The sequence below is a fragment of the Elephantulus edwardii genome, unplaced genomic scaffold, assembly GCF_000299155.1.
Source record: "Elephantulus edwardii isolate Elephantulus edwardi_28Jun2011 unplaced genomic scaffold, EleEdw1.0 scaffold00194, whole genome shotgun sequence".
NCBI lineage: Eukaryota > Metazoa > Chordata > Mammalia > Macroscelidea > Macroscelididae > Elephantulus > Elephantulus edwardii.
In genome coordinates, this window is record NW_006399944.1 from 2,303,439 (window position 1) to 2,325,254 (window position 21,816).

Sequence of the window (21,816 nt, forward strand, 5' to 3'; positions counted from 1 at the left end):
CTTCACCTGCTCCCCCCACCGACCAAACTGTGCAGCTCTGCAACTGCATCCTGGCCCATCGTCACCCTTCTGCCCCCAACCCTTGTACCCCCAATATGTTTTTCCCAATAAAAAAAAATAGAATTGCCATTGAAGGATTACTGTATCTTGGACGTAAGGGTGATGATCAGTGGAGTATCTGTAAAGCTATAGATAAGTGCTATTAAATACAGGAAATGTTAAATAGGTTAAGGAACACCATGGACAACCAGCTCACCTTCTTCTCCACTGACCAGTTCACCAAGCTGTTCATCAACTCCTGAGCACACCTGGGAGATAATTTCATTCTGAATATCCACAATTGCATCAAAGTTTGCCACATTGAAAACATGGTTGAGGGAAGGTGTGGAGGCCATTTGTTTGAGTTCTTTCGCATCTGCAGCCCTAATGCCTTAAAAACAAAAGGATATGCACACCCATGTTTATTAAGGCTTTGTTCACAATAGCAAAGAGTTGGAAACAATCCAAGTGTCCATCAACAAGTTAATGGACAGAGAAGCTGTGGTATATTCACAGAATGGAATACTATGCAGCATTGAAAAACAAGAAACTCATGCAATATTATACAAAATGGGTGACCCTGGAGGACATTATGCTGAATGAAATCTCTCAGTCACAAAAGGACAAATACTGCATAGGGTCACTGTTGTAAAATGGGAGTGGCATCACGGTGGAGGGAAGACTGAGAAAAATGGGATAAATAATGTATATTGCATTGAAACAGAGGAGGGAGAAAACTGTTTAATAGGGATATGTGATTAGGCATTATTGTCATGCAAGGAGTCCAGAATGAAGGCTGCATAGTGGAGTGGACTTGGGGGGAGGGATTGTATAACAATAAAAGATTTTTTTCTTTGACTTTTCAAAAAGAAGAGCATATATGGGGGTTAGGGGGTGGACAGGGAGAAAAGTGCAACAATGAATGAATGGAAATCCAAAGTCTCTGTAGACTTTCATTAAAATTAATTTTTAAAAATAAAAGAAAAAAAACAAAAGGACAACAGGATACTCTGAAGGGTACATTGAAAAAGAAAGTGCACCAACTTGGGGAATTTCTTTGCTTTCACAAGTCTTTGACAAGTGAAGACATTTTCATATGCTTATTAAGTCATAAGCCAGAATTCTTTTTCCTTATAACCCATTCACAACTATTCAGATGACAAAAGCATCTTATAATTTCACATAAAGTGGTCAGCCAAAGAAGAAACCAAATGGTTGGTAAAACAGAGTGGGTTCTCATCCCAACCATGCCATTATTTGTCTCTGCCATCTGTAAAGATAATACTTTTTTTCTTTCTTCCAGTCTTAACTGGAGTCCTCTGAATTCCTCAAGTATTACATAATATAGGAAACACATAAAAAACACTTAATGATAATACAAGAAGGATCTTTATTAGAATCATTGGCCTAGAATTCTTTAAAAAGTAGAGATCTGGCAGAGAATATATGAATACCACCTCACTTTAATGCATGCATGAAGGGAGTTAAATGAGAAAAATAGACAAAAACTTTTATTCAAAGGTGATTTAATACTGCACTATGAATGTAATAAGCATTTATAACATCAACATTCTTTATCTTCCTAGGGATGAACATGAAGATTAATCACTAACTCTAAAATGAAAGTAATGGCCCAGGCTTAACATACCCAAAGAGAAAACCTCAACGCCAATATTTCGAAGTTTTCTTGCTGGAATTTCCACTTCATCCTGGGATTTGCCATCCGTAATAATAATTGCTACTTTAGGAAAGCCAACTCTTGCACCAGCAGATTCCGTAAAAGTATTTTTAATTAAGTAGTCAATGGCTTCCCCTGAGGGGGAAAAAGGGGGGGGGGAGGTCACTTATGCTATATTCTGTTTTAACAAAAAATGAAAGCGTATTATTGACTTCAAAAGTATTTAATACATGATAAATATTCAATGCTTAATTTATTTTATTTTAGCCCATAGTCAAACCCGTAACACATACCTGTCATTGTGTTACCACCCTTGTATGGAATATTCTTAATTGCAGCAAGGAGTTCCTCACTTTTGTAGTACTGATTTAAGTTTAACTCAGTCCTGGTATCAGTGCTGTACTGGACAACTCCAACTCTTGTCTTCTCTTCCCCAATGTCAAAAGCGGACACTAGAACACTAATGAAGTCCAAAATGTACTTGAAGTTATTTCTCCCCACACTCCACGAGCCATCCACGAGGAAAACTAAATCAGTCCAGGCACTGACAGAGCATTCTGAAATATATTAGGTATATTTTTAAGTGATGCTACTAATGAATCTATCCATCACTTAAGAATAAGAACTAACATTGCAACACTAAATAGAAAAGCTGCATAAATCACTCCAATTTTATAGCTTATTTTCTTGTTTGTCTTCACTCACAACTGATAAGTAAACAATATAGATATTTATGTAGGTCATATATAAATATATAAAATAACATTAACATAGAAGCATTTTCATCTGGATGAAACCATAATTCTTTAAATTGCCATATAAAGCCATTATGCAAGAAAAGATAAACAGATATAGATAATTCACTCAACAGTAATTAACAACACCATTCCTTCCTAGCAAAAATTATATAAAGTATCTGGAATATATACAAGAGAAATATAAGCAAAACATTTTAATTTCTTATATTATTCAATTGTCCAAGCAAATCCAGTTGAGTTGAAGAAAAGGAAAAAAAATCATCTCATACTCTCCTGAATTTTACAACATAATTGGGTAAATTCTTCAACAGAGTGAGTCTAGGAAATTAATGGCATTTAATACATGTCAAAATAATCAGAAATACAATGCAGAGTAGTTATAATAACTTATAATTATCAGTGTATTTCATTTCACAGATAAGATACAATTTTACCACATAGGGTGCCGTCTAGTCGACTCTGACTCATAGTGACCCCTATGTACAATAGCTTAGAACTCTATCATCTCTGACACACCTACCCCCATTTACCCCAGTTACTGTGTCAGTCCATCTTATCGAGGGTCTTCCTCTCCTGTGCTGTCCCTCCACCCTCCCAAGCATGATGTTCCTCTCCAAGGACTGATCCCTTCTTACAACCTGTCCAAAGTATGTTGGACTGAGCTTCAAAATCCTTGCCTCCAAGGAGCAGCCTGGTTTCACTTTCTCCAGGACGAACATGTTTGTTCTCCTAGCAGTCCATGGTTCAATACTCATGTTCAATACTCTTCTCCAGCACAATAGCTCAAAGGCATCAATTCTCCTTCTATTATCCTTAGTCATAGTTCTTCAATTATTAAAATGATTGACACACCTAACGGAATACGCTATCTTTCCGTCTGTCTTAGTTATCTGCTTCTGCTATAAGAGGAACAGTACTTTAATGAACCAAAATCTCTCTGCATAGCTTAACTCTCAAAACATTAAGTCGGAAGTGACTCATCAATGAGCCTCCAGCAGGTTTTTGGACTCTGTAAATCATGCAGGAGGAGACTGCACATCTTTCCCCTTCAGGGCCTGTGGTGGATTAGCAAGGCCTGAGAAGCTCCATCTGTGGGTGAACAGCACACACAGTTTCCAAAGCCAGATAGATGGTCAGAGTGCCGCTCTCTGAGGAAGCCTTTCTTTCTTCGCTGATCCTGGAGAAAGCTCCTCAACTTCTGCTCTTGGGCAATCGTCCAGTGCTTGGTATCTCTTTGTCCCCCCATCTCTCTTACTCTGGTTTGATTAATCACTTTTATATCTCAGAAGATATTGACTCAACACATGCCTTGTTGAGAAGGCGACCTGTTCCCAAATGGGATCACAGTCACATCCCTTGGAGGAATCACCATACATATTTTTGGAAAACATCATTCGGTCCACAACATATTGCCCTTTGACTTTCTTAAATCCAGGTTCTTTCTATATGCAAAACACATTCTCCTCATTTCAACATCCCAAAAGTCTCAAGTCCAAAACTCATCTTTTGAATCATATAAATCAAATATGAGTGAGACTCTTTAAGCATATTCCATCCTGGGGCAAAATGCTTCTTCATCTGTGAATCTGTGACTAGACCTGAGAACTTAGACTACACGTTTCTGCTTCCACAGCACAATGGTGGAACAGGTACAAAGTAGACATTTACAGGATGAATGGGAGAAATTAAAGGGAAAACCAGAAACAAGCAGATCAAAGCCCCAGCAGAAAGTATTGGGTATCAATAAACCTTTCTTTCTCTGAGAATATATGAACAATGGCCACATCCCATAGACTCCAGGTGTTAGACATGTCTTGTAGACCCTAGGTAAGGGGGCCCTAGACGCAGGGTTTCAGCTCTGTCTTCTAGATCTTCTGGGGCAGCAACTTGACACTCCATTGGGTTTTTCAGACTGTAAGTCACACAGAAGGGAGAGGCATGACTTTAGGGGTTTCAGCGCAACTCCCTGCAGACTCTCCCACCAAAGCTTCCTCAGCTTTGCCTAAGCAGCCCTTTCTCTTAGTCCATCTGAATGGTAATTCCACGCACTCGGCCCTGGCAGGACCTATTTTTCTCTTCTTTGGGCATGGAGCCCCACCCTTTATGCTTTGAGCATATTCCTTGCCAGCTCTCCATTCTCCTGGCACAACTTAATGGCAGTCTTGTACTAGAATTGAGTTTGGAAAGATCCAACTCTTTGAAACCTAGGAAGCTGTGGCTCCACTCTTTGAAATTGGAAAGGTCTTGTTTCCTGTGTTGCATCCAACAGCTCTGTTGACCTCTGAGATGCTCCAGGGATGACCCTGGCCTTTTCCTGAATGACAACAGATGTTGCTCCTTGGGCCTGTTTCCTGCCTGTAGGATTCCAAAAAGCCAGACAGTATTCTTTCCTTTCATTCTTTCTCTGTCCCTTTAATCTAATCTAATGGGGGTTGAGGGGTTGCTGTGGTAGTTGATTAGATCCACCTAGTGACAGGCTTAATTTCTTTAATAAAAGATTATGTGGACACAACCCTTGATGAACAGTCTAAGATATTCACCCTTAGTTTGTACAACAGAATTATCCATATCTCTAAATTTGTTTTTAACCTTGTAAAGTTTGTTTTTTAAATTCATCTCTGTCTTGCAAGAGCACATTACCCTATCAAAATATCATCAGATGTCTAAATTCATCACTGAAAAGTTCTACCTTTCACTAAATATTTGAACATAATTCAAATCTTTTTTCTTTGCCACTGCATAAAAAGCATCACCTACTATCCTCCTATCCAGTCATAAGTTCTCATTTTCTTGTAAAGTTTCACCTGAAACACATTTAATGTGTGTATCTCTAGCAACATTTTCTTGCTAGCACCATGTACATTACCTAAGAAGGTATTTTGCTTGTACTTCTCATTTCCTTATAAGCACTTACCAGGATTGCCTTTGATATCTGTAATTTGATCAACAATCTCTTCCAGGTAATCCAGGCTTTTACTATTTTTTCCTGTGTTAAGAGCTGCTAAATCAGCTTTGAGTCATAGCAACTCTATGTACAGCAAAACACATTCTACACCAATCTTGATTCTTTAACACAACAAAGATAACTCATACACAAATGGGATTATAACCACAGGCATCTATTTCTTTCTCTTTCTGTCTCAGTGCTGTCCCATTGGAACTGAGTAATAGCTGACCCTCCCGCAGATTTTCAGAGGTTGTAAGAGACCTGTTTCAGAGATTGCCTTTTTCCTATGGAACATCTGGTAGATTCAAGTGTTTGGCAGCACAACCTCCTATCAACAAGGCCAATAGAGGTCTCATTGGGAATTACAACACATATTTTGGGGGGACACAATTCAATCTATAATTTGAGGAGGAGGGCAGAGTGAGTTTTTTGCCATGAAAATCTGTGTTCTTTTCAGCAATGTCAAACAAATGTTCTAAAGATGTTTTAGTCCTTGTTGTTAGTTGGTGGACAATAGAGGAATTGTTTGGTTATGATTAGGAGGAAGGGGCCCTGGAGAATTTTACAAGACAAATCTATGTTGCACACCTAAATAATTTTCTGCATGTTATTTGGTGGGCCAGTTTATATCTATTAAAAAGTAAATATTTGACATGCTTTGATTTAGAATAAGCATTGATCATTTGGGGTAAATACTAAATTGTAATTGCATTGTACATGCTTCATTTCCACTTTCTCTTCTTCATAAAGAATAACACTAATTGAAAGAGAGAGAAAAGATCTTTGTGTTTATAATCTTTTTTTTCTATCTCCAATTCTAAATTCAATTTAAACAAGGTGGCAAAATTAGAACCCTAAATATTCTGTCAGAGACCTGTCCAGACTTGCGCTGGTGGTGGTGGAGCAATGACATCACTTTAAAGATTTAGGTGCTCTTGATCCAAACCATGCTGTTTTCAATTGCTTGCTATGCACCTGAAAGTTGAGCAATGACTAAAGATGTCAAAAGAATAATTGATGCCTTTGAGTTATGGCATTGGAGAAGACTACTGAATTGAATATCTCACGAACGGCCAACAGAACAAACAAGTCTGCCTTAGAGAATGTGAACCAGAGTGCTCCTTGGAGGCCGAGATGGTAAACCTACATCTCACATACTTTGTGCATGTTGTAAGGAGGGGCCAGTACTTGGAAAAGGAAATTATGTTTGGAAAGAGTCAGTATAAAAGAGGAAGATCTTCAACAAAATGGATTGGTACAGTGACTGTAGCAATGGGCTCAAGTGTGTTGGAGAGATAGTGAGGATGGTACAAGATAGGGTAGGGTTCAGATTCATTGTTCATAGGATCACTATGAGTGGCAGTGGACTTGATAGCACACAAAAACAACAAGAAATCCCTTAAAGGTAAATCAAAATAAAAGCAGTACATGACAAAAGGAGGCTAACTGCTGCAAAATAGAATTTAAATAACATTTCTTTCTCCAAGTGATAGGGAATGGCAAAGGACACACTGACAAAGAAGATTAATCAGAACTGGCTTTCACAAGCACTGTGGCACTTGGACAAGAACAAACTGGGAGGAGGGTAGAGAGAATAGTGCAACAATGAATGAATGGAAACCCAAAATCTCTGTAAATGTTTATGAAAATTAATAAAATATAATTATAGAAAAAACTAATAAAATTTAATAATAATAAAAAAATTTCTATCTCCAATGTATTAAAACTGCTTTACAGATAGTCTGATGAAGATCAGCACTGCCATCAAATAACTCAAGCTCTCACTTGCTAACAAGTCAAAACGAACCCTCCTGTGGGTTTTTGGAGGCTGGCAATTGCAAAGGAGAAGATTATCTACTTTTCTATCGAGGTAGATTTAAATTGCCCATTTTTGGACTAGTAGGTATGCTACACTAGCTATCTCCTTGTCATCAACTAAGACTAAATGCCTTAATATTAGCACATATACATATACCTTAAAATGTAATTGGAAATACAGCTTTATGACAATGGTTTCACATTCTAAATGAGGGTGTTTCTGTCATGTTCCTGCCCTTGTACTCCTCATTCATCCCTAAGCTACCATTCTTCTATTATTTTTGTCTTTGAGGAAAGACTTGTTCCCTGTTTTATTCTATAGGAAACTTTAGGCACACCTTTAATTCAGAACACTCTCAGTAAAGGGAATACCAAGTAAATGAGGAAATAAAGTGAAAAGTTGGCTAACACATCACAACTTAAGTATTGTTAACTGCTTACTTACACATTCTTCTTACATTTCTATGCTTCCTCTAGATACAGAAACTGTAACAAACATTATATAACAATAATTTAATCAGCTCCCAGAAGATAGATTCATGACATCTACAAATTCAAGCAAAAATGTGCAGAAAAACACTCACTTTGTATTTCTGTTTTTCCAGGTTTCTTCTCCCCTAGCTTCTTTGGATCACCTGTTTGAACTGAAATCAAAACCTAATAATTACAATGGGAAATGGATCCAAACAATACTTCTCAAAAAGAAAATACATATATACTGTTTTCCACATGCACATTCCATGCCCAGTTGTTCAGTGAATGCAGCTATGTGAGCAAGTCTTTGTAAATAAATTATCTTTTAGAGTTCTTTTAAAATATTTTATTTACATATTATTTTAAAATATTTTAGCCTTGCATAATATAATATTTTTAAGAATTTACATTCATACTATCCCTACTGTTTCCATGGATCAGAACTACAAATTAGGAGAAATTAATTATTTACATCACTAACAACCAGAAGTACAGAAAGGGTAGTCAATATTTGTTTATATAACTTAACTCTGTATAATAATATTAAACCTGAAAATGGGAGAGATATTCTTTGAAAGAATAAAAACTTAAAATTCATTATATACTTACTTGTTAATTGCCCTATAACTGGAACACTTTCTTCCACTTCATCATATGAAGTTATTGTCACTACATACTCTACTTCATGAATAAGATCCGATAATAATGTTTCAGTGGTACTAGGTGAGAGAGTAAATTCTTTAGTGAGTCCATCTGGAAAATAATAGAGAGAGGAAAAGTCTAACTACAACAAAACATGTTTGCATATATAACACAATTTATCGTGTATAACGTAATTTTCAAAATCTGGAAACGGACTAAATCTCTTTTCTGCTACTGTTCTCCTTTGATATGAATGAATTCACTAACTATATTTGGGGAGAGAAAGTAATTTTTATTCCTGTTTAAATGCTCAGATCTAATTGTTTTTTAAAAAAGCATCCCAATTTCCTAGTAAATCAGCATTTAAAATGCTGGTATTTTTAAAGACTATAAAATATGTAAACATATCTCTGATGATAAATTAAGTGGACCTCATTCATCTCCAGGCAGCACTGCTGACTTCGTGGTAAAACGCTGCACTGCAATCCCAAAGGCATGCAGGTCAAATAAACCAGCTGCTCTGTGAGAAAATGATAGGCAATTTCCTCCAGTGTAATTTACATCTTCTGAAAACCTGCTGGAGGATTTCAGCTATGGGTCGGTTCTGACTCAGTATCACTCAACAACAACAACATTCATCTCTACTGTCAGTCAAACAAGACTTCTTAATGCCACTTGACGTATATCAGTAGAAATGATTATTTTTCTCATTCTATGTTAGATCTGAAAGTTAGTCAGCAAAGATTGGCCCCACATTTGAACAATAGCCTTAATATTAAAGAAAACTCTTAAGTAAATCTGAGTTTCCAAAGCAAATCCATGTCTTCCATCACTGGACACCACATAGTGATGTCAGAATAAACTTCCCTAAGCACTGAAATAGGGAGTCTGGTGGCCTAGTGGCAAGAAGCTATGCTGTAATCCCAAAGGCACATGGTTCGAGGACACCAGCTGCTCTGCGGGAGACGGATGGACAATCTCCTCCCCTGCAATTAACTGCCTCTGAAACCTGCTGGAGGGCCAGCTATGGGTCAGTTCTGACTCGACGGTACACCATCACAACAACAAGAAGAAGCACTGAAATGGATAATACTGGGGAAAATGTAAAGGTCAATTCATCACTTGATACTTTAGATGTTGGAAAGTTGAAACAATTCAAGAAGAATGAAAAAAGTTAAGAATTCTGTTTTATAGCATCAAAGGTTTTGTGTAATATTCTGATCAACACGCTGATCTAGTCTTTTTTTTTAAAAGCTCATTTTTAATATTACCAGCATTAGCTTAATATAGTAAACTATGTTAATGAAATGCTCAACATTTTAAAAATAAGTAACAATTAAACTGAAACACTGGGTCTACAAATAGCCAATGATATCGATCAAATCCTTGAAAGCCTCTAGAGCTCAAATTTTTCATGAAATAAAGGAAAGGAAGAAATTAGAGATATCATCCCTAATGGGGTATTTTTCCCTAAAACTATGTCATTTTTTAATTATTATTAAATTTTATTAGTTTTAATGAACATTTACAGAGATTTGGGGGTTTCATTCATTCATTGGTGCACTGTTTTCTCTACCCTCCTCCCCAGTTCGCTCTTCTTCCCCCCCAAATGTCTGTTTTAATTGTCCAATTGCCACAGTGCTTGTCAAAGCCAGTTCTGATTAATCTCCTTTGTCCGTGTGTCCTTTGCCATTCCCTATCACTCCTCCCTGAGAGAGAAAACTACGTCATTTTTAAACTTACCTGTTGTTGTAGGATCCACCGTTATTTTATAACCCAAAATTGGATCAGCTGGTCTTTTCCATGACATATGAACAGTATTTTCATCTATAATTTTAAAATTCAAGTCTGAAGGTGGTTCAACTGCAAAAACAGATTGCTAATATTAGTTACATCTTCCAGTAGCACAAAATTATTAATAAATAATTGTGTTGAGCAAAGCTTACTAAAATTGTCTTTGCATAAATTTGTTTCCAACAAATATGAGATATCTTGTTGGATAACAATAAAATTAAAAGCTGACAAGATATGACAAAACATCAGAATATATATATATATTACAGACGACAGCACAAAACACTTTTGATTCTTGAGTTGCTCAGTCATTCAAGAATGGCCAGCAAAATCAAGCATAATAGAAGCATATTGGGATACAAAACATATAAATACAATGAAGTCACATATAATAACCACATATGCAAACAATTCACATAACAATTAAAGGAATTTCAATACATGCTGAGTGCATTTCCAACAAGCATGCCAAATCGCAACCTGCTCACAACTTTAGAAGTTAATTTAGAAACATTGGCATAACGGTCTTGGTCTTTTTCCATAACATGGAAGAAAAATGGGATTGGTGATATTTTTAGTTCATTCTCTGCACTGTTGCCTTATTACTATGTTTCTCTAAATCTCAATCTGTGGCAGAGATGAAAAAAATTATTCTAATCAAAAGAAAGAATGGGAAACTTAATCCTGTTATGTCTCACAAGGAAATATACATTTAAATGTATATTCACATCCATATAGTCAAGAAGGGTCAAAATCATAAGGGATGATATTAATAATCAAATAAACAATGATATACAAATGTTTATAAAACTAATAGTCTGCCCGTTTACACCAACTTTGCTATATGCTTCCAAGGTGTAAACCAATACTGTTCATTGTCTTTGCAGCAGGTATAGTCCATACTAGAAACAGCATTTTAAACTAAAATGCCAGTATGGTCCTTTACAAAACAATGGTTAATTATGAAGAGACAACATCAATGTATATGTGTGGACATTTATTTACAGATTTAAAGAAAACAGTGAAGAAGGCTCAGCAATCTTAAGCCATGACGGTGCGTTAAAAAAAAAAAAGAACAAAACACAAAACTTGAAGAGGCCAATGACAGAAATAACTGAAAAGTACAGAAAGGAACAGTTTACATACAAAACCATACAGCGCCATGCACATATCAATGAGATGTTGACTCAATTTTTAGTTTCCCACAATGAACAGAAGCTTCCATGTACAATAGTCATTACACAAAGACGTTTCAGAAATATTTTATAATGATATTCTCTCTACAATGTTCATGCCTCGTCATGCAGCATTGTACTGACTCACTGTCCATGCATTAAAAAGCATTGCTCTTAAAGCAAGTAATAAAAAAATGACTTTCAGCCATACTCTGCTTAAAGTGTCTGAGTCTCAATGAAGTCCTTGTGAGTCAGAAGGTTTGCATCTGTGTAGAGAGACTGAAATTTCCTTTCAGATTTTTATAGAGGTCAATTGAAATACAGTAGTAGTTTTGAGACCTGACTCATAGAATTTACCTTGGGTTAGAGCTTTATGTAATATTAATAGCACGGTTTAATGGAATTAAAACAAATTAAGCAAACTTTGTTTAAATCAATGAACTGCTGTTTCCAAGTGTAGGAGATGGCTTTTTCTTTTTATTGGATATACTAGTGCTGGAATAAATGTGATTTTCTTACTCTCCATACACAGGCAGTGAGATTAGACTATTAATCTATGTGTGCAGCTTAATAAATCAGCATTGGCTGTCTGTAACCACTTCAGGGTTTAGCTGTAGTCATTACTTAATACAACAAGCATGCAACAAATGTTAATAAGAAAATAAGTATTAAGAATATCATTATAAAATATTGTCCTAGAAGCAATGGCTCAGGACAAATTTAATGCAAAGGCAGACACAACTGGTCTGAGCATGCTTTTAAAAAAAATCAGTACATGGAAAAACAGTACCACCAACCTTGGAAGGAAATTGACCTGATGCAGCGGACATTAGGTTAAAACTGCTGAAGGGCAGCAGCAGCCCACCTTGTTGGTTTCCAAATGACCAGGATTCCAGATAAACTGAAAAATTGACTGTTGGGAAAAGTCTTTAACATTCAAAGGATTGGAAGGTATTTATAGATATTCAAATGTGGTACTTGGGAATCACAAGAAGGAAACTGTTGCTGGCCAGCATGTAAACAAGAGCCCACTCCATTCTTCTCAGTGATTTTGTTACATTGACAACCTTTCAGTCTTGCCATCTGTTTACCTCTCTTAAATGGTTCATGGAAATATATAATAGAAGAAGTGTGAGTGTATGAGAAATTTGAGCTTGAAGCAATGCAAACTGGTGTTATCAACTTTTTTTAGAATTCATCATTATTCTTTATTTTTGCGTAGTATTCCATTGTACACCTACAATATCTACATGAATTGCTATTTCAGGGTAGATCAACTTTTAACATCTTTTCATTTACTGAAAAAATGGTTTGCAACTGTCATTGCAACACCCCAAGCAGGATCTCTGAGTTCCCTAAAACAATGCTAATGGTAGACATCTCAAACAGCACACATCTGTCACAGCATCGAATGAGAAGCAGAAACAAGAAACAAAGAGAAAACCACCATTGCTGTGGAGTCCATTCTGATTCACAGCAACCCTCTAAGACAACAGCAGTACTTTGTAGGGTTCCCAAGGGTACAATGTCTATGGAACTAAACTGCCACCTCCTTCTCCCTCAGAGCATATGGGTTCAAACACCAACAGGGTGATTAGCCATGAGCTCTTAACCACTGTACCACCTGGACACCCTCAAGCAAATGAGATGTTGTTGATTGACGTCTACTCAAGTACGACTCATAGCGGCTCTATGAACAAAAGATCTATTGCCTTTCCACAACTATTGTCAACTCCAAGTTCATAGAGTTTCCAGAGGTATGTGCTTTAGGAAGTGGATGCCACTCTTGCTTCCAAAGCTGTTTTACAACTGGGAGCTCCACCAAACACTGTCCACATTGGGAAACCGTTCTGATATTTGATACCCCAATGGTACAAGGTTCAACATCACAGCAAACCCAGGTTACTTCATACTACACATTCACAAAGAGTGACGTACAAAGTGGAAGAGTGTTTCTCCAGATATAAACATCGCTAGTTTCATTTAGCTGTGGTTAAGTATTGTCAAGTCAAATACAACTGAAAGAGTTTTGCACAAAAGACTTGAATTCTGTTCAATAACTAACATTTCTGTACAGAACTCTGTTCTAAACTAACATCATTTCTGTACATGTATAGAGTTTAAGAGTTTAGAGAGTTTGTAGAGTTTCCAAGGGCATCTAGTTTAGGAATTTTATGCCACTCCTGCTTCCCAGCATAATTCAGTCTGGAAGCTCATTCAAACCCTGTGCATAATGGGAAACCACTATGGTATTTGACAAGACTATGGGACAGCATGCAGCATCACAGCAACACCAAGTTGTTCAGTTCAGCAAAAAGACAAAACATTGCTGTTTCATTTAAGGAATATTTATTTGAAAATTACTAAATTTGGCCCGAGAGCTGCAGGCTCAAGGACACTAGCTCTTGAAGGGAAAAGACCCCAAAAACCTCTGTCACACACCCATCAAGACTGCCATCAGAAGCGGCAAAACAGCCAAAGTGCCAGAGTGGAAGTTCCAGGCCTCAGCCAGCCCAAACCATGAAATACAAAACCAAAAATAGAAATAAGACAGCAATCAGCTATATCTCTAAAATATGAATGCTGATAGGAAAGAGAAAAAAAACATTTAACTTCATAACTCTAGTAATTTTATATTTATTAATGATATTTTTGCTATTGAAATACGACAGTGTAAAAGCCACATTCTAATGAGATTATATTATGTGAATGGGCAGGATTTTAGGACATTGGAGGAGTTATAATAACAACTAATATTTCCTAAGTCTCTGCTGTGTGGCAGTCATTTGATGTAGTGACTCTTGCCTTCATGGCAACCCAGCATGGTAGACTGTATCATTTCTATTATAAAGTTAAGTACTGAGTTAGAAATACTCTAAGAGGTTAAAACAATTAATAAGTAGCTAGACTAGGATCTGGTCCTGGAGTCTGACTCCAAAGAGCGTGGTCTTTTCCTGTATCGGATGAAATATAAAAATGCAGAAACAGCTGAGTCAAAGATTAACTGTAGAAACTAACATTTCATTTGTAGTTTCCTATCAAAATATAAATATATATTTCTTTATTGAAAAAGTATGCTTCTAAAGTTTGGTTTTTAAAACCAAAAATATCTACTCAGTAATAAATATGTACTCAGCTATCTCCCATTCATATATGGACATAATTTATTATAGTAACCTTATTTATCTGTTCAAGTAATGTTAAGGATAAAGTGCTTCCTGGGTACATATTGGAGAAAAAATATTTCTCTAATAAGGCAACCAAAAGGAGTACAATATGGCAGAATTAACAGATATATGAATGAATGAGAAAGGAAGACTGTCGGGGGAAAAATAGTATAATAAGTTTTAGTATAAGAAAACAAGAGGACACATTGGTAAAACATCATCCTGATGAACTGATTAAAATATTTAGTTCTATTGTGATAACATTGGAAGGAATACTACTTTCTCGGTGGCAAACTTTAGAAATGTGCAAAGTATGGTGAATTTATTATAGTCAATAAGCAACCATTTATAATATTATTCCATCTAAAGCTAGTAGGTACTTAATTATCTTCGTGATAATATGAAAAGTCATTTCATCAAAATGGAACACAACAACAATAACAATAAATATTGTCAAAATAAAGTCTATTGATATAATTCTGAAAAAAAAAAAGTCATTTCATTTGTGTTGACTAGAAGTGTGCAGGTAGCACAGTGCCTTCCTTACTTGGCTGCTAACTGAAACATCACTAGTTTGAATCCACTAGCCACTTCGAGGGAGAAAGATCCGCCTTTCTGCTCCTCTTAAGATCACATGCTCAGAAACTCAATGGAGGGTCACTGCGAGTTGGAATTAATCAACACCCTGATACTGGGTTGGATTTGGTCTGGTGGTTAAAAGATGCCAAAAATAACTAGCCAAAAATTTAATGTTGTGTTTAAGCAACAGATTAGTTTGTATACATTATAAAATGGGTCTGATCAGATTTACCTGTTGTCCAAAAGAAGAAAACATTGCATGACCAAACTAGAAATAAACCCGTACTGAAATACTTGAGTCTTGTCCCTAAGTAATTATATTAGTTGACCAAGTTCTTCAACTTATCTTGAGCCTATTTTCTCATGTACAATTTCAAGATTGAGCTAGAGTGCCTCTAAATTCTCCCCTCATTTCAAATTTGTCATAATATAAATTAAATTACATAATTTATGTAACACAAATTAAGGATTTTAGAGATGTGTATTAATCTGCCTCTTAGTCTATCAAAAAGACAATTTAATCATAGATCAATTGTTAATAGTTAATTATTTGTGATATAAGTCAGACCTATTAAAACTTCCTTTTTCATAAAAGGAGCCCTGATTGCATGACACTTAATAGCCAGCAGTTGAATCTACCTAGTGGCTCCTTGAAAGAAAAGCCTGGTGATTTAAAGAGTGTAAAGACTACAGTCATTGAAAAGTCAGCAGGATGATTCTATTCTGTCATATAGTCTCTATGAGCTAAAATCAACCCAACGACACCTAAGAGCAAAGCCCATTTTCACAAAACATGTATTCAACTCAATTGCTTGATTAATTAAAAATATGCCCAATTCTCAGAGGTGCTATTAATAATTAAGTGCAAAGTTTTATCTTTTCTAAGCCCTAATTAACATACTATGCCATATATGAGCCTAAATTTACGCATCTAGGTCACACAGCACTGCCTAAACCACTAAGTCAATAAAGTCCATTCTGTGATTAAAAATGACAAGTCATGAAAGCAAAACAAAAATCCTTTTAACTTTTATATTTCTAGGACACAATACCATATTGTGAAGAAGAGAAAATAAATTTAGCTGCTGGGCCAAAAGGAAAAAACATGATGACTGTGGTGCTGCTGTGAAAAAGGAAACACAGAAAGTGCAGGGCAACCCTTTCTACTCACACTCTTCAAAATCTCTTTTATATACTGGATTTTCAGCATATAAAAGATTAAGTAAGAAATAGACAGGAACGCAGGAGTACAACCATGAGTCATGACAGAGAAAGAAAAACAGGAGTACAATTTGAAATGCTGAAGAGCTCCCAGAGGACATATTTCAAAGACATTCTGTTTCCAGCCCACTGTCCCCAAAAAGGTCTTGGTCACACATTTTGTTAGTCCTTCCTGAGGCCAAGTTAAGTGAGCTAAGTGGCTCCTGAGGCCACTTAACTGGTAATTAACAGGATGGCTGTGCTGTCCAATCAGTTAAAGTATTCTGCCGCAGCCAAAAGGTCAGCAGTTCAAACCCACCAGCTTCTGGGGAGGGGGTTGTGGGAGGAAGATGTGGCAGTCTGCTTCTGTGAAGACTGATGGGCTTGGAACCTCTAGGGGTGGTTCCAACCCCTGTGTTATAGGGTCACTGTAAATTGGAAAAGTCTTGAAACCTTTGGATTTTTGCCTGATATCAAAGTCAACAACCACATAAAACTAGCAAGCGCGTAAAATGTGACTAGTTTGACAGAGATTACTCTGTAGGGAACACACTTTTGAAGATGTAATAAGAGAAAAATACTATCTTACAAATAATTTTATATTGAGGATATGCTGAGATAATATTGTGAATTGTTGTATGTCCTCGAGCTCCCCTCATAGAGACTTTATAGGATAAAGCAGAACTTAAAAAGCTGTAGGGTTTTTAAGGCTGTGTACCTAACAGAAGCAGATTACCACATCTTCCCCCACAGAAGATCTGCTAAATTCAACCCGCAGATGGTTCAGTTAGAAGCTAAGCTGTTAACCATTGTGCCACCAATGTTTCCTCAATACTGCTGCTACATTAGGTTGAACAAGGTGTGATGCACAAAATAATTTCTGTTACTCTTTCCTTTTTTAATGTGACCAAGAGAAAATTTTAAAATACACATATGGCTTGAGTTTGTGACTCACATTTTACTTTTTTGAACAGCACCAAATTTATAAGAATTAAGCTTAAAAATTAATCTAATTAGATCTTCGAGGTCAGATAGAGAAGAAATAAAAAGAGGTGTAACTTCAAAAAGCAAAAGAAAGTGAAGTACAATATGGAAATAGATTTTAAAAATAAATATATTAAGATAGTAATGTAGACAGGAAGATGTTCTCTTAGCTGTTCTTTACAAATGAGTCATTGTCCAGTTTAGGATTGATTTGTTTTCCCATTACATCATTTACAGTCTAGTTCCTTTAGTAAAAATTTTCAAAACCCTTCTCATTTTCAAATAACTATTTCCTTAATGAGCAATAAAAGGGCCACTCCAGTAAATGACCTAAAAATATCTTTATTAAGGCCTCTGGAAGATCCTCAAATAAAACTATTTCCTAATAATGACATAGAAAGGAACATTAGCTGCAGCCTCATCTGCATATTAATTCACAGAGGCTGTTCTGAGGCATCTCCACATTCACAAAATATGAATCAAGCAAGGGAAATCAACATGCTACACATGATGGAAACTAACTGCTGAAAATTTTGTGCCTACAGCCTTGAAACAGAAAATCAAATGCTACATCAAGTATTTTAAGACCTTGGTGTTGTCAGACAAGAGCTCTGCTTTCCCACAGCCTCTGAAAGGACAGTCCACCTGGGGGCTTCCACAGCTGCCCTAGGCAGGAATACTGTTTTTTAACTTCAGTGAGTAGTTTCCTTTAGGGGAGAAACAAAAGCCCACTTAAACTGAAAATCTTAACCATCTCTTAAAGCCACCCAGTTCATTCTCCAACAGCACCTCCTAATTAAGAGTTTCATTGCTGAGTGATCCTTACAACGTTATTAGTTGTAGGAAATTGTGATGCTGTATAGTTTACAGCTCTGAGCCGTATAACATCCTATTGAATAGTACTTACCTAGTTCACAAGTGCATTGTGTCACCTTGGAGAAATATAAACACCAAGAAAAAAGAAAATACACATATCACTGACAGTTGATTCTAACTCAAAGGGATCCTGTAGGCCAGGGTAGATCCGCCCATAAGGTTTCCTAAGCAGTCAACCTTTCTAAGAACAGACGGCTTCAGAAAATAGAACATCCTGTGATGCAACTCTTAAACTTACACGTACACACTGTAAGGAGTATTGAAGAAATAAACTCTTCTCTTCCTCCTTTCAAGGTTGTCAAATGGTAAAAACCGTATTTTATGGCAATGCCCCCTTTTAATTGTAAATTAATAAATCTGGTTTATTGGGTCTCCCATGGTTATAAAATACAGAAGTTGTTGTTGATACATGGAAAAATCTCGCTTTGTGAGGCTGTCTTCAATACAGAAACTGAAGCCTCACTTGCACTCATTAAAATGATTGCAATTTGGCTGGGAAGGTAATAAAAGCTTTTTCTTTCCCAGAGCGCAAGACCACACTGAGCCGTTATGCAGAGCAGGAGGTGGAGAGGGCATAAACTGGACCTCTGACTGCTTCCACGATTGGGTCTGACCAGTCCAGCTACCCTGGAAGGAAGCAGGTGAGAAGAGAGGAGGGAACTGGCGTGGTGCCCATTCCACTTGGCTGATACTTGCTCCCCATTTCCTTGGGAACCTGGGCCTAGATCCAACCTGTCTGTTCACACCTGGGCCTGGGCCACGCGTCAAAGAGCCCAGAACCAAAGAGGAACCGCAGAGATCTTGGGCCACGCGAGCACTCCTGGACTCCTGCTCTTTGCTGGACACCGCGGCTCTTTTGCCTGCACGACTCCCTTCAGCAATCCAGTCCCCCCACAAAACACACAAACGCGCAGAGCCGGCGCTGTTGGAGTCTTTTATTTTGTTCTGTCACCAAAGTCGCAGCCCCAGTCAAACGGTGAGCAGCCACTGGAACCGCTGCGCTCCAGACTCCACGCTCCGGGGTACCGCCCCGAAGTGTCCTGTTCCCGAGGCTAGATTCGGCTGTCGCCTTCTCCCAGGTGATCGGACCTCCCGGAAGGCGGCAGTGCAGGCGGCAGTGTGGACAGCACACCGCAGAGGCGACCGCGAGGAGACCACACAGCACTGTACCGAGTGCATTAAGCAAGAACACACGAGAGAGCTGGACCTGAGAGCCGGAAGATGGACAGACCTCAGGAGTAGGGGGTGTTTTCTCTGGAGGAGAGAAACCACCGAAGCAAACACCAAGTGCAAGGAAAACAGAGCAAGCAGTGGTGGCAAGAAAGAGTTGAGGTTTTTGTCTCAAAGGCTGCACCGAGAGGAGAGGAAGGAAGGAAGAACCTTTTACCTTCTGCCTCAATGGAAGACAGGAGCAGGGCCGCGCCCAGGGCGGCGAGCGCTGGCGAAAGCCTGGTCCTCATACTCGGCTTCGGGCTCACAGCCGCATGAAGGGATCTGCGGAAGGAAGCAGGCACCTTATCAGAATCCGGAGGGGCAAGTCTGGGCCCGGGGAGTTAGGCCTATGCCTAGGATCTGGTTAAAATTGGAGCCTGGAGCTGGGCCAGGACCCTGCCAGATCTGCCTGAATAACCGCTGGGCTCAGCCCATCATATAATGAGCCTATTGTGGAGCACTGGAAGTCAGCTTCATCAACAGCCGTTTAGTCATGGCACTAAGTTCAAGTGTAAAGGGGGGGTCCTATTTTCCTGAAGGTTGAGCCTCCTCAGTCTCCCTGGTAAAGGCCTTACCAGGACCCACATAACTTCATCCTGCCTGGGTGATGGCTAATTCAGAGGTTATTTTATCCCTGACTCAACTAAATGTCTCTTCCAGCTGGGGATTTGATTCAGCCGCTTTTTCCTAACTGCTGAACTCTTCAGGTAACTGCACTTTAGTGGTCTCTGGAGAGTTTGGGAAAAGTATAGTAAACTTTTTTATTCTCCTTTTTCATTTTGTTCTGTCTACAAATATGCACCTCTTTAAGGTCTGAAATAGATTAGACAGAAATGTGGAAGGCCCCGCTGCTAGTTGTGGTATCTTCACATCTGATAAATCCTTTACCAAATCAGATGGGAAAACAACTCCAAATACAAATAAAAAGGCACAGACACCAGGAAAGGAAAAAAAAAATCCCAGTCTGATTTCCTGGTGGAGGAATTTTTGTTATTTTAATAAGAATTCTCAGTAATTAACCTTTGCACTTAATTGTTCATTTATCCAGGAAGATGAACATACTTGAAGATAATACATTCTACTCTGAGTTTTCTTGATTTAGTTACTAATATCCCAATGACAGAGACAAAACCTTATTCATCAAAAGCAACCAAACTCATTGCCCAGAAGCTAATTACCACTTTTCCTGGCCCTGTGTGTCACATAACAGTTCTGCTCCATAATGCTCCATTGGGTTTTCTTAGCAGTAATGTTGATGGAAGCAGATCATCTGGCCTTTCTTCAAGGATACTGCTGGGTGGGTCCAAACCACTAACACTTGGGTTAGTGATAGAGTTCAAACCATTTGCATGACCCCAAGACCCTCCTAGTTTCCAGCACACAGTAGGTGCTTCAATCATGGCAGCAAAATCTCCTGAGATCCAAGCGAGATACAAAAGTTACTAGCAATGCACTGAACTGGGAAGCTGCCAGAAGCAAACAGACGTCTCTGAGGTACAAAAATTATTTAAAAGCAATAAATTCGACTTCATGGGGGGAGGGGGGGGAATGGAGGGGAGGGAAGTAACACTGCCGTGCTTTAAAATCCAAAAATAAGCCAAAAGTCAAGCCCTCCATGAGAAAAGAAGCTGATGAGATCGAACCATGCTTTCCAAATTATTGGCCCTGAGCATGGGCAGTTTTCCTCTGGCTTGAGTGTAAATTGCATTTTAAATGTCTGATGGGCAGGCGTGCCAAATTGCCCAGGGCTCCTTTTTACAAAGCCAAAATTAAAATGTTGGCTCTGTTCTGGGGATCCGAGAGCTCCAGCCACTTCTTTCTTCCTAATTAACAACTGTTTGACTTTTCTAACTCTCTTCTGCATTAGTGAAAAGTAAGAGGTGAGACTGGCCCCATTGTTCTCGTCATCTGGCCTTAAGTTTGCTATAATAATTTCCAATTCAGTTGGCAGGAGTGCTCGGGAAAAGTTGAAGACTGATGATAATGGACCCACTGAAAAGTTCTGTGTGTGTGTGTGTGTGACTATGTGTGAGTACGTGTGTCTTAAACCTGCGAACTTAATAGAAACGCCAACGCCAGGCGCACTGTTGTCTAGGCCTCGATCGCCTCCTGTCGGCTGTTCGACCCAACGGCAAGAATGAATCATCCCGCGTATCTGCACGCACATTCAGTTCAGCCTGCCAGCCAGGCATTCCGTCCCTATATGGTTTGTTTTTTTTCAAAAAAAAAAAAAAAAAAGCAAAAGGGGGGGGGGGGCCAAACCTCTTCTTTTAGCCAAAACATTTACTTGAATGCTTAGCAACACTTCATTGAGCATTCTCAGACATAAATATTTCAAAGCGTCTGGCCCTACGTGGCAGAGAGGATTCCCTCACTTCACCCTCATGAATGAAAATGAGTCAGTTCGGGGAGGTGGGGTTGACTACCTTATGGAAACTCATCCCCTCCAGCACCCCCGCATACTCCTCGATAG

The 21,816-nt window shown here is 38.1% G+C and overlaps 1 protein-coding gene across 1 annotated transcript in view; it reads right to left on the reverse strand.

The window, feature by feature from the left end:
* COL12A1 (collagen, type XII, alpha 1) overlaps positions 1-19,591 on the reverse strand; it is a 146,907-nt gene extending 127,316 nt beyond the window's left edge. The window contains exons 1-7 of the mRNA XM_006896968.1: positions 19,519-19,591; positions 10,100-10,219; positions 8,324-8,467; positions 7,825-7,884; positions 2,011-2,274; positions 1,688-1,852; positions 257-430 (exon numbers count right to left, since the gene is read on the reverse strand). Of these exons, the coding sequence (XP_006897030.1) occupies positions 257-430; positions 1,688-1,852; positions 2,011-2,274; positions 7,825-7,884; positions 8,324-8,467; positions 10,100-10,219; positions 19,519-19,591 (1,000 nt within the window). The remainder of the gene's footprint in view (positions 1-256; positions 431-1,687; positions 1,853-2,010; positions 2,275-7,824; positions 7,885-8,323; positions 8,468-10,099; positions 10,220-19,518) is intronic.
* Between the last annotated feature and the right edge of the window lie 2,225 nt (positions 19,592-21,816).